The sequence below is a fragment of the Sitophilus oryzae genome, unplaced genomic scaffold, assembly GCF_002938485.1.
Source record: "Sitophilus oryzae breed Bouriz unplaced genomic scaffold, Soryzae_2.0 scaffold_1297_pilon_pilon, whole genome shotgun sequence".
In the NCBI taxonomy this organism is placed as follows: Eukaryota; Metazoa; Arthropoda; class Insecta; order Coleoptera; family Curculionidae; genus Sitophilus; species Sitophilus oryzae.
This window is the reverse complement of record NW_022145945.1, coordinates 13,558,800-13,575,809: the sequence shown is the minus strand read 5'-3', so window position 1 is coordinate 13,575,809 and position 17,010 is coordinate 13,558,800. Positions and strand designations below refer to the sequence as shown.

The following is a 17,010-nucleotide window of genomic DNA, read 5'->3' as shown; positions in this document are numbered from 1 at the left end:
AAGAAGTTAAACTTAGAAGGAATTATGCAAAATCAACATTTTTCAAACTTAAAAACTTCCTATTAGCACGCAGTCTCCCGCTAGCACTCAGACTACGGGTAGTAAAATGCTACATATGGCCCATTTTACTATCCTGCGCAGAAACGTGGTCTCTCAAGGCTAGAACCCTGAACCGCATTGAAACTTTAGAAATGTGGACTCTTCGGAGACTCTTACGTGTGCCATGGACCGCACATGCCACCAACGAAGAAGTTTTAAGAACTGCAGGCTATGAATGAGAAATACTTAATATAGTTAAAGAAAGAAAAGTTTCCTACCACGGCCATATCCTTAGAGGAGACAAATATTAGATTCGTAAACTTATTCCACAATGAAAAATAGAGGGATGGCGAGGCCCAGGAAGAAAACAACATTCCTGGTTAAGAAACATACGAGATTGGTGTAACATCAGTGACGCAGCCATCATATTTCGAAGAGCCAAAAACGGCACTCTACACATTGTATGAAGAGTACAGACAATCTCCAACGTGCGGCTAAGCACAAAGCACAGGAAGAAGAAGAAGACATCACTAATTCCCACTTTAAAATTAAGACAGTTACTTACGTTCCAAAAAAGTATTATTAAATTTATCTAATACAACTGAAAGAATACTTGTCAAACATTGCAATATAATTTTTTAAGCAGTAGTTCTGGAAGTAGTAAAAGTAGCAGTAGTAGAAGTGGAGCTGGACCAAAATTCACTTTTTAAAAACAGTTTGATATCGAATGCGACTTTGTGGAAAACTTTGGAACGCGCTTAAAAACAACCGCCGAAATAATAGTGATGCGGCGTATTGCATAAAGGTGTAAGGCCGTTCCGATTCCAGCCTACATCCACACATCCATCCGTCTAATATTAGCGAGGACACGATTTAGAATAATCACAACACGCGCCGGTGGACATTTAAATTTAGTCGTTTGGCAATGTCCGCGTTGGGCGGCGTGCGGTTGTTCGGTGCGTGATCCAGTCGCGGGCTGGATTTCCTTTTCCCTCGTTCTTTTCCCCGTCCGAGACAACTTTGGGGATTGTTTTCCGCCCCGGGCGGCCGCGCTAGTCGACGTTTGTTTTGGTTCTGGGCCGGAGCCGACAGCGCGGGCTCTGGAAAAGTGAGGTTGGAATAGTCGCGCGATCCGGTTTCGGAAAGCGACTCGCTAACGATGGAACTGAAGGAAATGCCCAGGCAAAAGGTAAAAGTTGCATCAGGGAAAAAATGCTTCAGTTGCTGTTCAGCTTGTGATTGATGTTTAGATTTTAGAAATATTTTACTGCATCTTAAATAGAGAGCATAATATAACTGCCTCCACACAATTGCGCTCGGCGAAGTAAATATTTAAAATTTTAGTTGCGCGCTCATTTAAGAAAATGAATGAGTGAATTATTTTATATATTTTGATACAGAAACAAATAAATAATATACAGGATGTTCCGAATTGTATTCGGGAAACTTCGAGAGCAAATTCTGCAGATAAAAATAAATAAAACACTTTCTATAAATGTATGTCATAAAATACGGAGATAAAGAGTGTAGAAGTTTCATTTTTATTTCGATTTTCTTCAAATAATTTGTGAACTAACGTCGATATTTGGATGAAAATTGGTATCTGTGTGATTTTTGACATGACAAATTCAATTTCGATGTGAATATGACTCTACTTGTAGGTGGCTTTATCTGTATGGTTTTTAATCGTTTTGAAGAGTAATAACTTTTCATGCGTACCTGTATTACAATACCGAGTAAAAAAATATCAATTTTCACCATTTTTACCTAAAAAAGATGTCTTTGGGAAAAATCGCTTTACCATTTTCAAGGTATTTGAAATGGAAATAAGCAATGACACGTTATCATTGACAAAAAGTAAACATGATGATTAGATAGTTATTTGACTGAAATACTAAATCTGGAGACTTTTTCTTATTTTTTAAATAATCATAAGTTTTTCTAGAAAAGTTTTTGATAAAACAGTTTCTGTTGAACCTTTGGCACAAAAAAGAACAAAATTTATTATTTCAGTCTAATAACTATCTAGTAAGCATGTGTAATTTTTGTCGATAATTACATGTATTGGTTATTTCGGTTCCAAATATCCTGAGAACCATTACTCGTAGCGCTTTTCACCAAGAAAACTTTTTTTATGGAGAAAACCGGTGGAAATATATATTTTTTGATAGTTATTTAATACAGGAATGAACGAAATATTATTACTTTTCAAACCAATAACATATAGGTGGCACCCCCCACAAGTAGGAGTCATATTGACATGCACCAATTTTCATTCAAATATAGACGTTACTTTGATGAAATTTGAAATTTTCATAAAACAAACTTTCATACCCCATTTTACTTTCATACCCCATTTTACTTTTTATAAGGGGATGAATATAAGATGATGTCTTTTAAAAGAACCTTTTTACCAATTTTTATGTTTCTAAAGTTAGCGGTAACGAAGTTTTGTTCAAATTTTTACCCTTAACTTCACTGCCTTAGGAGATGAATTTCTAAAAATTGCTTCTTAGTTGTGAGAATCACATAAACAACTTAATACTAACCTTTCATTATCCATGCTGTGCATACCTACCTATATCATATTGTAAAATGTTCATTCAAAAAATAGATCAGTTTTATACCGTATGATCGAAAAAAAAACGGCGTTCAGCTGGCTGGGAAACGACGATCGATGACATTTCCCATATAAATTTACATATAGAATGACAGAGATTTTCATTTCATAGCCATCGCTGACGCCTTTTTTTCGATCATACGATAATATTAAACAGATAAAATTAAAGTCGTAGAACTATTTAAGGTACCTAACAACAATGGCATATACCCGGCGCATCTGGAAAGTGGCTCACCCCCTATATTTTTTTTATTTTTTCAGATAAAAAAACGAGATTTGGTATGTTAGTATATGACATAAATTAGGATTGATTGACATATTCAATTGTTTTCGGTCAGTTCCTGTTTCGCCAGAAATGACGACAACTTTTGATTTTTAAATGGTATCCTCGGTATATTTCTACTTTATTCGATAGAAAATTACACTCTCAATAGAATGTCATATAATATGTCAACTCTTAACATTTTCGCTTAAGAGCAAATCGCATTTTAAATTTCAATCTACAGTTGCATGGCTGTGTTAAAAACAATTTTTAATCAAAAAGTCTTGGAAAACTAGTTTTTATCGTCTAGTGTTTTTCGTGTCTTGTTCTGGCCGGTTAAAAGATGCCAAAATCCAATGCCAATGCCAAAATGGCCAATGTCAATGCCCAAATGAAACAAAGGTGGCTCATTAGCATATTTGAAAAAAGCATTTTTTGACGAATAATTTGGTTTGGTTTGGTTTGGTATACTTGGTATTTCGAGTGGTACACACTTGGTATTTCGAGTCAAATTGTCGCTATAATTATCATATTATACGAATATGTCAAAAGTTGACATATGATATATCATTCTATTTAGAGGGTCATTTTTATCGAATAAAGTAAAAAAATACCGAGGGTGCCATCTAAAAATCAAAAGTTGTAGTCATTTCCGGTGAAACAGAAAAGACCAAAAACAATTGAATACTTCTATCAATCCTAATTTATGTCATACCTATACTAACAAACCAAATCTCGTTTTTTATCTGAAAAAATAAAAATATTACATGGGTGAGCCACTTGGTATTATTTTTCAATATTTAAATAACATAAGAACATAGAGTTAATTCATGTTTGTATGCAAAAATTTCATCCACAATCCGGTTATTTTTAGACATAAAATGCAACAGTCTATATATACTTTTAGGAAATTACAATTGAAAATTCTGAATGAAATACAATACAATTAAAACATGTTATGACCAAGCCTTCTATTGTGATACATAAACAATTACTACGTAAAATTACATTATAACTTTTTAACAGTCAAAGTTTCCTTCATCATAAAACTCTTTTTCCTTAACCAAGACTTCTATGTAAATAATATCTATACAGGGTGTCCCAGAAATAAGTGTAAGTATTTTAACTGGTAGTATAATTCAACCCCAGAAACTCGCCTAAGAGGTTTTTTTTTCGCCAAAAAAAAATTGAAAATTCGAAATTTTTTCAAAAAAATTTTGGAATTTTTTTTAGTTTTTAGTTAAAAAACTTAATTTCTTCATAATATAGCAACATAGGTATTAGATTAAATTTACAAGAAAGAAAATCCAGGAAATATCCAGTGGTTCTCAAAATTTTATCAAAAAATATTTTTTTTTGGAAATTTTCAAAGTAAAATAACTCCGTTATTTTGGACTTATTTGAAAACCCATGAAGAGAAAATATGTTTCTTTTATCGAGATCTATACCACCCCTTAAAATACTTGCACTTATTTCTGAGACACCCTGTATATACATATTTTTTTGGAAGATTCATTTGTATATTTTCCACAAAACATCTCCCTTTAGAATTTCGTCTGTCCTGTTAAGAAATGAAAGTAAATAATAAAGCGCCTCTCGTGTTTGTTCGCACACTAAAAATATCAATTAATGCCTGTATATATTTTTATTATATTTTTTAAATTGCAAGGTAATATATTACATGGAATATATTACATAACAATTATGTCAATTACAGGATTACAAGCTTGTTTTCTAACATTTTCTAAATAAAACGAATTATAAATTTCAATATAATATGTATATTTGTCGTAGGTATGAAAAAGTAAAATGTAAGATGGACAAACGCTTACTTACATTGCAATAAAACTTCCTCTTTTAGTTTTGCAATCCAAACGCAATATTTCTATTTCACAAATAAAAATATCCGACAACACTAAAATCACTGAAACTTCCGCGGTTGACAACGAAAACTGAAAAATATAACGGCACTTTTTGTTTTGGACCTGCATATCAACATTACGCTGTACCATTATGTTTTTGTTTTTGAAATAATATAAAATATCTAATTATAACTTGTAAACTTTAATACTTTAACAATTTTAACATGATTTTGACTATTTCTGACAATAACTTACTTTTTGTTATCAAGATGACATTTTAGACTGACTTATATATATATATATATATATATATATATATATATATATATATATATATATATATATATATATATATATATATATATATATATATATATATATATATATATATATATATATATATATATATATATATATATATATATATATATATATATATATATATTGTCATAATATTTGAATTTTAAATATGTATGTAATATAATTTAAATTAATATAGGTAATGCAACTTTATACTAAGAAAACATTTATACATTCATAAAATACAACAAAGTCTAATAATATAGTTTGAAAACAATGAATATTGTATTAAAATTAAAAAAATTAAGCGCGACCCATTGTGTCAAAATTAGATGATTAAATTTTCGCAATTTTTACACCATTGATGACCGGTGGCGCCTCTAGTGTTTGTTCGGGCGGTTGGTCTTTTACTCCCGCTTATGACCGTTAAAGAAAAAGTTCTAAAGGGGGATGTTTTGTGATATTTTCTAAGCGCTCTTTCGTTTTACCTGACAATTCAATATAATATGTATATTTGTCGTAGGTATGAAAAAGTAAAATGTAAGATGGACAAACGCTTACTTACATTGCAATAAAACTTCCTCTTTTAGTTTTGCAATCCAAACGCAATATTTCTATTTCACAAATAAAAATATCCGACAACACTAAAATCACTGAAACTTCCGCGGTTGACAACGAAAACTGAAAATATAACGGCACTTTTGTTTTGGACCTGCATATCAACATTACGCTGTACCATTATGTTTTTGTTTTTGAAATAATATAAAATATCTAATTATAACTTGTAAACTTTAATACTTTAACAATTTTAACATGATTTTGACTATTTCTGACAATAACTTACTTTTTGTTATCAAGATGACATTTTAGACTGACTCTATATATATATATATATATATATATATATATATATATATATATATATATATATATATATATATATATATATATATATATATATATAGCATATATATATATATATATATATATATATATATATATATATATATATATATATATATATATATATATATTGTTATAATATTTGAATTTTAAATATGTATGTAATATAATTTAAATTAATATAGGTAATGCAACTTTATACTAAGAAAACATTTATACATTCATAAAATACAACAAAGTCTAATAATATAGTTTGAAAACAATGAATATTGTATTAAAATTAAAAAAATTAAGCGCGACCCATTGTGTCAAAATTAGATGATTAAATTTTCGCAATTTTTACACCATTGATGACCGGTGGCGCCTCTAGTGTTTGTTCGGGCGGTTGGTCTTTTACTCCCGCTTATGGCCGTTAAAGAAAAAGTTCTAAAGGGGGATGTTTTGTGATATTTTCTAAGCGCTCTTTCGTTTTACCTGACATGCGAAACTGACATGTAAAACTTTATGTGTAGTTGGGGTTTTAAGTTCAATGGCAAACGGAAATACTTTTTGCAGCGATATTTTTTCTGCCCTTGAAAACTACTGTGCAACAGGTTGTAAAATCTTAACTGCTTTGACGATTTAAATGTTAACTTGATAAACGTAGGAGTGTTGTTCAATTGTTCGACCGATATAGATTTTAATTAAAGCAAAATGTTATGCAAAAATATGTACCTATTTATATTTACACTTCACAAATACTTAATACTAATTACTAAAAATTATTCTTAGCGGCGGTAAGATTGGATGCAAATTTGTACGAAAATATTCCCTTTTGAACTCTGGCCTCTGGGGAATTCATAAAAAATCGAAAAAAAAAACAAATGCATACTTTGATATGTTGTTAATATGGTTATATTAAAAAAATTGTATGTGCACTATGTGAGCATATTTGCTCATTAAACTTCTTCATGTTTGAAAAAGTGACATATAATGCTGTTTTAATATAAATATTATTTTCAATTTATTTCTGTAATATGTCCATTTTCTGTTCCCTAAATAGCCTGCAAATTTTGTGGAATACCACTCAAAATACATACATACATACCGCCATTACTCGCTGACGAGTATTTGACACGCATCAGAATATGGTCACGCAAGGCGTTTTCTTTCATGAACTTTTCTGTGACTGAAAAGCCTGATACGTGATGTTATCTCTCTACCGCACTCCAGACATTCAAAAATCTCATCGCTTTGTTGCCTCTTTACTTTTTGGTTGTCGCTCTTAACTGACTTTACAATTTTTCTCCATTCCGTTCTATTGTGAGCTGCCTCCTCCCACTCATTCTGCTTGTTAATTCCCTTTAAGTTTTCGTGGAAAATATCCTTGAACTTTTTGAGTTGTCCACCCGGCCTCCTCTTACCGTCTACAAGCTCACCGTAAAGCAGAGATTTTGGTATGCGGTTTTCTTGCATTCTGCATACGTGACCAGCCCATCTTAAGCATGACTTGGTTATCATTACTTCAATACTCTCGCAGTTAGCTTTTTCAAGGATCGATACGTTTGAGACGTGATGGAACCATTTTATTCTTAAGAGTTGTCTAAGATGTCTCTGTTGCAACTTGTTTAATGCGTTCATGTGTCGGCGGTACGGCACCTAAGTTTCGCTTCCATATAACATGGTGGGAATTATTATCGCTCGGTACACCGCAAGTTTCGTTTTTGTGCTCAAGTCATGATTGTAAAAAACCCTGTCTTTTAACTTCCAGAATGCTCTTGAGGCGCTGCTAATCCTGTGCTGAATTTCAGAGTCGATATTGGCCCTTTCCGAAATCAAACTGCCGAGGTAATTGAATTCCGCTACATATTCCAACAGTTCATCTCCGATTTTTATAGCATTGTTGTGATCTTCCGGGGGAGTGCACATGATTTTAGTTTTATCGATATTCAGCTTAAGTCCCAAGGCCTCGTATGCCCATGTATATGTGTTCAACATTTCTTGCAATTGCTGTAACGTATTAGCAACTAGAGCACAGTCATCAGCGTATTGAAGTTCTGTGATGAATTTTGTACGTGTTTTTGCCCTGAGTCTTTTTATGTTAAACAGACCGCTGTCGTATCTGTATCTAATACCCAAACCTCTCTCCTGCAGTTTGCTGTCCACTATAATGGAGAGCGCTGCCATGAATATATTGAATAGGAGAGGCGCTAAGACACATCCCTGCCTAACGCCTGTGTTTGTTAGGAAGGGATCGCTCAGTGATCCATGATATGACACTCTTGATTTGTTGCTGTTATGGAGGCTTTTACACACTGTAAGAAATTTGATGGGTACTCCAAACATTTTCATAATTGCCCAAAGTGCATCTCTGTTCACAGAGTTGAAGGCTTTTGTTAGAGCGATGAATGCAACGTAAAGTTTAGACTGCTGCTCTTTTACTTTTTCCTGTAGTTGCCGGATGGAGAATATGGAATCGACGGTACCACGGTTGGTGCGAAAACCCGTTTGCGATTCTGGGAGGATTTTTTCTATATGTGGGTGCAGGCGGTTTGACATAATTTTTGCAAGAATTTTTCCTCCGATAGCCAGTAGTGAAATTCTCGGTAGTTTCCGCAGTCTGATGCACTTCCTTTGTTCTTAAATATATTCACTATATTCGCGTTGCAAAAGTCCTGAGGTACCTCTCCGCTTTCCCATATGACATCAAAGAGAGCCTTAAGATGACCAATAAGTTCTTTACTTGCACACTTATAGATTTCCGCCGGAATCGCGTCACAACCAGCTGATTTGTTGTTTTTAAGCTGTTTTATGGAGTCCTTTATTTCCTGTTCTGTTATTGGAATGTCTAATACATCGAGGCTGTTATACTGAGGTATTATGTTGAGTGCTTCCATATTGGGGTTGTTTTCTTGGTGAAGGATATGGCTGTAATGCTCTTTCCAGCGGTTTCTGGTTTGCTCTTCCTCTTTTAGAAGTTTGCCATTTTGTGCCATAATTGGGCATCTTGCCTTCTTAGTTGGACCGTATACTTCTTTTACAGCCTCGAAGAATTTTCGATAGTCGTGATGCGTGGCATACTCCTGAATCTGACTAGCTTTTTGCGACCACCAGTTATCCTTAGTTGGCGCAGGTTTCTTCGGAGCGTGTTGTTGGCTGCCTTAAAGTTGTCTGTTAGTCTTGGATTGTGTGGATTTGCAGTGACGGCTTGATGTGCTCTATGCTTTTGTTCCAACAAAATCTGTATAAGCGATTGATTTTCGTTAAACCAGTCTGGTTGTTTCTTTTTGTTGGATTTTCCCAGTACTGTTTCGCTGGTTTTGTGAATCGCATCTCTTAGTTGTGTCCAGCCATGTTCAGCATCCACGATTGAGATTGCAGTTATCGGTGGAAGTTATTCTTTGATGGCTTCCCGGAGGGCGTCGGCGGTATCGTTGTTCTCTAGACCCCGTACGTTCAATCTGGTCATGTAGGTTTGCTTTTTACAGTGTGGATGTTTGGGTTTTAACTGGATTTTCATTTTTGAGATTAAAAGTCGGTGGTCAGTGCCGCATTCGGCATCTACTCTGGCTTTTGTGAGACTGACATCTTTTAGGTGCGTCCTTCGAACGATTACGTGGTCCAATTGGTGCCAATGGCTTGATCACGGATGTTTCCAGGTGCCTTTAAATTTGTCCTTCAGCATGAACCACGTATTGGTGATGCAAAGATTATACTCTGTGCATGTTGTTAATAAGCGTTCACCATTGCTATTTACACTTCCCATTGCATGTTTTCCCAATACGTCAGGCCATATTTCCTGTTGTTTGCCGACACGGGCATTAAAATCACCTAGCAAAATGATTCGTTCGTGCTTTGGAATTTGTTGGAGTATATTTTGCAGAGCTTGGTAAAATTTATCCTTATCCTCAATTTTAGCGTCTAGGGTAGGACCGTAGGCACTTATGATGTTGACGTAAGTTTTGTCTGATATGGGGTACCTTAGGGTCATAAGACGTTCGGAGATACCAATAGGTACCTCTGTTAATTTAGTGGCGATTTCGTTTTTGATTGCAATGCCTACGCCATGAATTCTCCTGTGTGTTGCCGGGTCACCCTTCCAAAAGAAGGTGTAATGCTCCTCAGTGAGACTACCTTCATCCGCAAAGCGGGTTTCGCGATATCGATATTTAGTCGGTGGAGTTCCTGTGAGACCAGTGCTGTTCTTCTCTCTGGTCGATTGGAGTTTGTCCTGTCCAGTAGAGTGCGGACGTTCCACGCCGTAAACGTGAAACATTGACGATGTTTAGTTCTCCGATGATACGCTCGAGTAGGCACCCCCTCCCGGAGATCCGATCGAGGGGGTATTTTACCTCCGGACGATGATTTTGTCCTACTCGAATGTTCCACCTTTGATGAGTGTAAGCTGCGTAAAAAGGTTAAACTGTGACGGTTACGCTGCCGCACAGTTTGGCTGCAACTGTAGCACGGAATGGCTATGGCACAGTGTGACGATAGTTTCCTTATGCTACGTTCTCGGCCGGCTAGGAGTAGTTTACTACTCCTCTTCCCCAGAAAGGTGGTAGGTCTGAGGGTTGTATAATGATATACCGCCTATACTCGGTCGTCAGAACCTCGTTTGTTTAAACAGGGTGCACCACGTGAAGGTGAGGTTGACTTTTGGGTAAGCTAGGCTATATGTATCGCTTCAATACCCCTTGCACCCCAAAATACACACTTTTATGCAAATGCCTAATAATGTTAACGCTTAAACCAACAATTCGTATTTATAGTGGTTTACAGTAATTTTGTTAAATTACAATGTCCTCCACTGAAAATGCGAATTGCTTAACTCTAATAATTCCAATTCTGAGCTAGCAAATGAACTAAATGCTTTACCTAGACCGTTATTCAGAAGCTACAAAGCTATCGATGAAAACATGCATGACAATTTACTTTCTAGCACACAACCAGAGGATTTTCACACCAGACCAATTTTGTATACTGTACCCAGGCACAGTATCGAGTTTATTATAATGCTTTTCTTAGCTTTAAATCAAATGATTTCTAATTTTTGCATGATCCTTATCACTTTTTTTCTCACTAGCAGTGACAGCCTACGGCTTAGAAAAAATCGTCCGATTCAAATGAAATTTGATATGTCGATAGATTCGACCGAGGCCAACTTGACTGTATACGACACGTGTCACTGTGAGTTTTGATGTAAGAAAAAATTTGGTGGGTAGGCTATGTGAGCGACGGTTCCCACTAGGGTTCAGAACCGGGAAATCCCGATACCGAAAGTACCAGGAATTCCCGGTTCTTTTGAGACATCAAAGAACCGGGCCTCGAAATTATTAATTCCCGGTTCATTCGGTAATTTCGGGACTCGGTAATAACAATTAAAAACATATTTTTTTGTTACTTGCGAAAGACTTTTGATACTTTCTAGCGGTCGAAATCAAACTCTTCTAAATAAGTGATGATGCTATTTTTTATTGTTCTTGCTTCTTTTCTGTTTTCAAGTTCCTATAATATTTACTATGTTATGTTTTAATATATATTTACATGTTTAATTCAATATTTTAGGGCTTTTGTCTCAAATTCACTTAAGTTGGTTGATGTTGTTTGATGTAATTTTTAAGCTACCTATGTGTTTTCGTGTTTTTTTTTCGCTTGTGTTTATTATTTGTGTTCATGTTTACTTTCTCATGACTTAATAATTTGATATTTTTTCATTTGAAACTCAATTTTTTATCGGTTTTACTTTTTAGAACCATCCGTTGCTTGCTAATTGACGAACTCCACAATCATTGAACGAAAATATTTTAGTAGGTACGGTTCCGGAAACTCTAATTAATACTACCAATTACGGTTCAGATCTTTTTGGCCATCACAGAACCAGGCCTCGAAATTATTAATTCCCGGTTCTTTCGGTACTTTCGGAACTCGGTAATAACAATTAAAAAAATATTTTTTTTAATTGTTTTTTTTAATTGTTATTACCGAGAAAGTCCTTTGATACTTTCTGGCGATCGAAATCAAACTCTTTTAAATATCTCTTGCTTCTTTTCTCTATTAAAGTTCCTATAATATTTATTATGTTTTGCTTTAAGAGATATTTGCATTTTTAATTCAATATTTTAGGGCTTTTGTTTCAAATCAGTAAAGTTGGTTTATGTTGTTTGATGTGATATACAGGGTGAGTTTCCTACGATGTTCTCTATGGGTATCTCGGAAACTACTGGAGAGAGTCCGTTAAATGGGGAAAGAATTGCAGTTTTGTGGGGTCATAAATATGCGCCTTTCAGATTTTTGAAAAAGTTCATGGCTTACTAGATATTTCGAAACAAACAAATTTCGGCTATTTTAAAAACTGTCCCTAATTCCATTATAAGCTATTTTAGACAAAAAGTTTTCAGATAAAAGTTGTAGATAATCACATCCTTCAAGAGATTGTGTCCTCCGCTTTTTTCTAAGGCCTGTCATTTTTGACATATGATACAAACATATGTTTTTTTAAATAGAAACCATAGTTGGCCATGGCTTCATAAAAAGCGCCCTTTTTTAGCTTTTTAGGGATATAAGCTATAATATCTTTTCTTCGAAAAATTACTGAGTAATAGCCAATTCTTATCATTTTTAAACAATTTCACTTAGTTAGCCATGGAAACAAGTTCAATTGCCGTTACTCTCAGAAATGTGAAGCTGTCACATCCATACTTTCTAAATTAAAATAAACAAAAATTGTAAATATGAATTTTTCAAATAAAGAAAAACGTGTAGATACTCGCGCATCAATAGAGTGGTTCCCACATGACTTTCATTATGACACACTACCGAATGAAAGGCGCATATTTATAAACCCACAAAACTGCAATTCTTTCCCCATTTAACCGACTCTCTATCTCCAGTAATTTCCGAGATACCCATAGAGAACATCGTAGGAAACACCCTGTATACGTTACTTATACTTTTTTCTTTACTTGTGTTCATGTGAATTTTCTCATGACAGATGACTTAATAATTTGATATTATTTTCATTAAAAATCTCAATTTTTTCTTCATTTTACTTTGAAAAACCATCCCTTGCTTTTTGATTAACGAACTGCATCACCATTGAATAAAAATTAGTGAAATTTTGGTTCCTAAGACGCGCGGTATCGAAATTCCCGGTTCCGAAAAACAGCTCCGGTTCCGGAAACCCTAGTGCACAGGGTCCCACCCTGCAACGTTGGATACGACGTTTCGTTTACGTCTTCATCAGGGTGGGACTAAGGATTTTATATTGAAGAAAAATGTTGGGCGATTTCGGCAGAATTGGGGACGGGCTACAAGATGACGCCCTCGACGTTTCAAACCGATGCCTCTAAATAGACGAAATCATCAGGATTTTTCTTAATTATGGGTCGATTGGAACCAAACTCGGCACGTGGATAGAGGTACCCGAATGGAGTCCTCAGACGGACAAACGAACAGACGGACATTTTAATACAAATGTTGTAAAAGGGAATCAAATTATTTATTAATTTTTAATTTATTACTTTTTCAACATTTCAAACTACACTTTTTCAAACATGTACTTCAAATTCTTCAATTTAATAGCTGTTAGTAAGAATTTTCACTTTAAATATGCGCACATAGTGCACACACAATTTTTTTTATATAAAACAACAACACATAATATTCAATTTCATCTATTTAACATTGACTGCAGTGGCGTATTTAGGTTTTTGCTTTGGAGGGGTCCAATATAGAAAAAAAATGATGACGATTAAAAAAGTACCTGTAATTAATATCTTTGATAACAAAAAGTAACTTAGATATACAAATATAAAACCAGATATAAAAATAAAAAAGCGAACAAACAGAATACAACTTATAGAAAAATAACTTTTGGAGGATTTTTTTGCCAACTCATCAATGACCTCGGATTCTGAAAGACATATTAATTACATCAATTATTAATAATTTTTTTAGCACAATTTAAAAATAAATGGCATTTAAAGGTCTTTCTTCGGACGATGCTATTTTGCGATACCACAAGTTATATTCAGATATAGCATCTTTTTTGCATGTAGCCAGATCTGTTTCATAAATTGTCACTAAATTTTGAAAGTCAGTCTGATTTTCTAAGTTCGCGGATGTAGCAAATGGGGAATTAAAGCCCTTTTATACGTTTTTGTGGTTAATAAAGCGCTCTTTTAACTGTAGTAAAAAAGAGTCCAAAAAACAATTAAAAACTGTAATCCTGTAATACTCCTCAGGTCTATTTGAATCTAAATTTGGATTAGCTCTATGTGTTTCACGGTTTGTGATTCGAGGAATAATTAGTGTCACTTCTAGCTTTTCACAGATGAATTTGGTATTTGCATGAATTGCTTTGAAATACTGCTCAGAGTTTTTTCGCATGTCATTTAATTCATCACTGGACCCCCCCCCCCTTAAATACGCCATTGATTGACTGAACACTTATTCTACAGGGTCCGGCAATAGTGCGTCGGGCATCTGTAGCTCCTAGAATAAAAGACTTGGGAATTTTGTTTAAGTGAAAACCTAAAGTATGTATGAAGATGTATTTCGGGAAAATATTTTAACTTCTATAGGGTGGCTCAAAAAAGTGTGAGTGGATCGGGATGATTTTTTTTAAATGGAACACCCTGTATATTATTGCATTTTTGGCTTTCTTTCAGATCACTTTACATAATCCTAAGATATGAGTAAATCTATTTCGATAGTTTCAGAGATATTAAAAAATAAATCAAAAATATATATTTTTCAATCCTTCTTAAAAAAATATATTAAAAATACAAGAACTGTTCTGAACTCAAAACTATATTAGATATTTACTTTAGATAGTCTGTTCTTACTTTGTTATAAATATGGTAATCGTAAATCACACAGGATGTTCAATATTTTACGCAAACTTTCAAAAATATAAAATAACTTTTCTTCGTTTTTAAATGGAACACCCTGTATATTATTTTTTTATTTGATGGAGAATTAAAAAATGAACATTTTTTGTATTTAAAGTATTTTAAAATTTTTAATACTTTTCCGGATACACGCAGTATTATTTCATATGGCGCTTTCAATGGTAAAATACGAGGGAAAAATCATTGGGTGGCTTTGATAAAAATTTACTGTGGAAAATGCCATATGAGATACAAAACTTGGAATATCTGCAAAACCGTTAAATATTTTGAAATGCTCTAAATGCAAAAAATGTTTATTTTTTAATTTTCCATCTATTGAAAAAATAATATACAGGGTATTCCATTTAAAAAAACAAAGAAAAATTATTTTATATTTTAGAAAGTTTGGCGTAGAATTTTAAACATCCTGTATGATTTACGATTTCCATATTTATAGCAAAGTAAGTACAGACTATCTAAAGTAAATATCTAATATAGTTTTGATTTCAGGACAGTTCTTGTATTATTAATTATTTTTTTAAGAAAGGCTGAAAAATATATAATTTTTATTTATTTATTAATATCTCTGAAATTATCGAAATATATTTACTCATGTCTTAGGATTATGTAAAATGATCTGAAAGGAAGCCAAAAATGCAATAATATACAGGGTGTTCCATTTAAAAAAATCATCCCGATCCACTCATACTTTTTTGAGCCACTCTATAGAAGTCAAAATATTTTCTTGAAATACATCCTAGTACATACTTTAGGTTCGCACTTAAACAAAATTCCCAAGTTTTTTATTTTATGAGCTACAGATGCCCGACGCACTATTGCCGGACCCTGTATAAGAACAGTTTTAATAATCTTTTAATTTAAATAAATTTAAATAAATCAATTATATTCTTCTAATTTATATTTCAAATAACGAGGAGTACAAAATCTCATAAATGTTCTAACATTCACAGACGCAAATCGAATCATTGTTTTGTTAAATCCAACAATCAAATATTAACTTAATAAAACCTGCGTTAAACCTTCTAATATTTTTGGCAACACCAAAGTTTACTAACTATATTTTTTATTCGAGAACTTCGAGTATATTTACTGTTATTTTTTTAAACAAATATACAAAAAACGTACTATTTCGCTAATGACGCTTGTGCAGGTGGTCCAACTGTGTACGAACGTAATTTTCACATTTCCGCAAATCTAATTAAATAATTTACGAATACTAGTAAAAATTTGTTGTTTATTGTAAAAGCATTAATTCGGGACGTTCGTTAATTTATTATTGTGTTTTTTTCTCAAGTGGACAGTGCAAACTGACTGTGAATTTCTCATCTTGCCAAGTAGACTTTAAACTGGACGTATTTTATTGGTCTTTAAGCTAATTCGGTTTGGAAACTAATAATGCGAAACAGTTATTGAAAGTATACTGGTTTGATTTGAAATAAATTTGCTGAAAATAGGTTTGAAAATATGTATCTAGTTACCGACAATAAATTGCAGAAATAAAAGGAAAATGTTATTTCTGGACAGTGAATTAACAAATAGTTATTTGTGTAACTGGTGCAAAAAGGACATATTTCTTGCACGGCACATGAATTTTGCGTCGCACACATATGCTGAGTGCAACAAATATGTTTTTTGCACATGTTGCACACAACATTTCTTCTACGATCGTATTAAAATTCTTATTTAAATGTTTATTAAAAAGTTTTTACAGTAATTCAGAAATAAATATTACCACCGACTATGACACTACACACAAATATTAGTATTTTTAGTAGTTTCTAATTACTTTTTAATTTTAATTACATTTTAATTTTAATATCGCAGTTTGAACAATCCACTAAGGTACCTAATTTATGGACAAACTTCGTTACAAGTAGTCTTTTGAATTTTATTTTCATTTCTGCTCGTGGAAGTCTCGGGTTCTTGTTCTTCACTTAAAACTCTTCTCCGGAATGTTGCTGCAAGGTGTCCAGTACTGGTACTTGGTTTACCTTCCAGGATTTGAGCAGCTATTTCGTTTTTTTTTAATCCATCTTTTTCGAGTTTTCCAACTTTAGAATAGCTAAAATCAGGACTACTTTTGTTTACTTGAAGTCAGTTATGTAAGAAATAATAAATTATAATAACCAC

The 17,010-nt window shown here is 33.3% G+C and overlaps 1 protein-coding gene across 1 annotated transcript in view; it reads left to right on the top strand.

Moving 5' to 3' along the window:
* Nucleotides 1–952: 952 nt before the first annotated feature.
* Nucleotides 953–17,010, top strand: part of LOC115874829 (proton-coupled amino acid transporter-like protein CG1139) — a 146,639-nt gene continuing 130,581 nt past the window's right edge. The window contains exon 1 of the mRNA XM_030890133.1: nucleotides 953–1,228. Coding sequence (XP_030745993.1) covers nucleotides 1,199–1,228 — 30 coding nt within the window. The 5' untranslated portion in view covers nucleotides 953–1,198. The remainder of the gene's footprint in view (nucleotides 1,229–17,010) is intronic.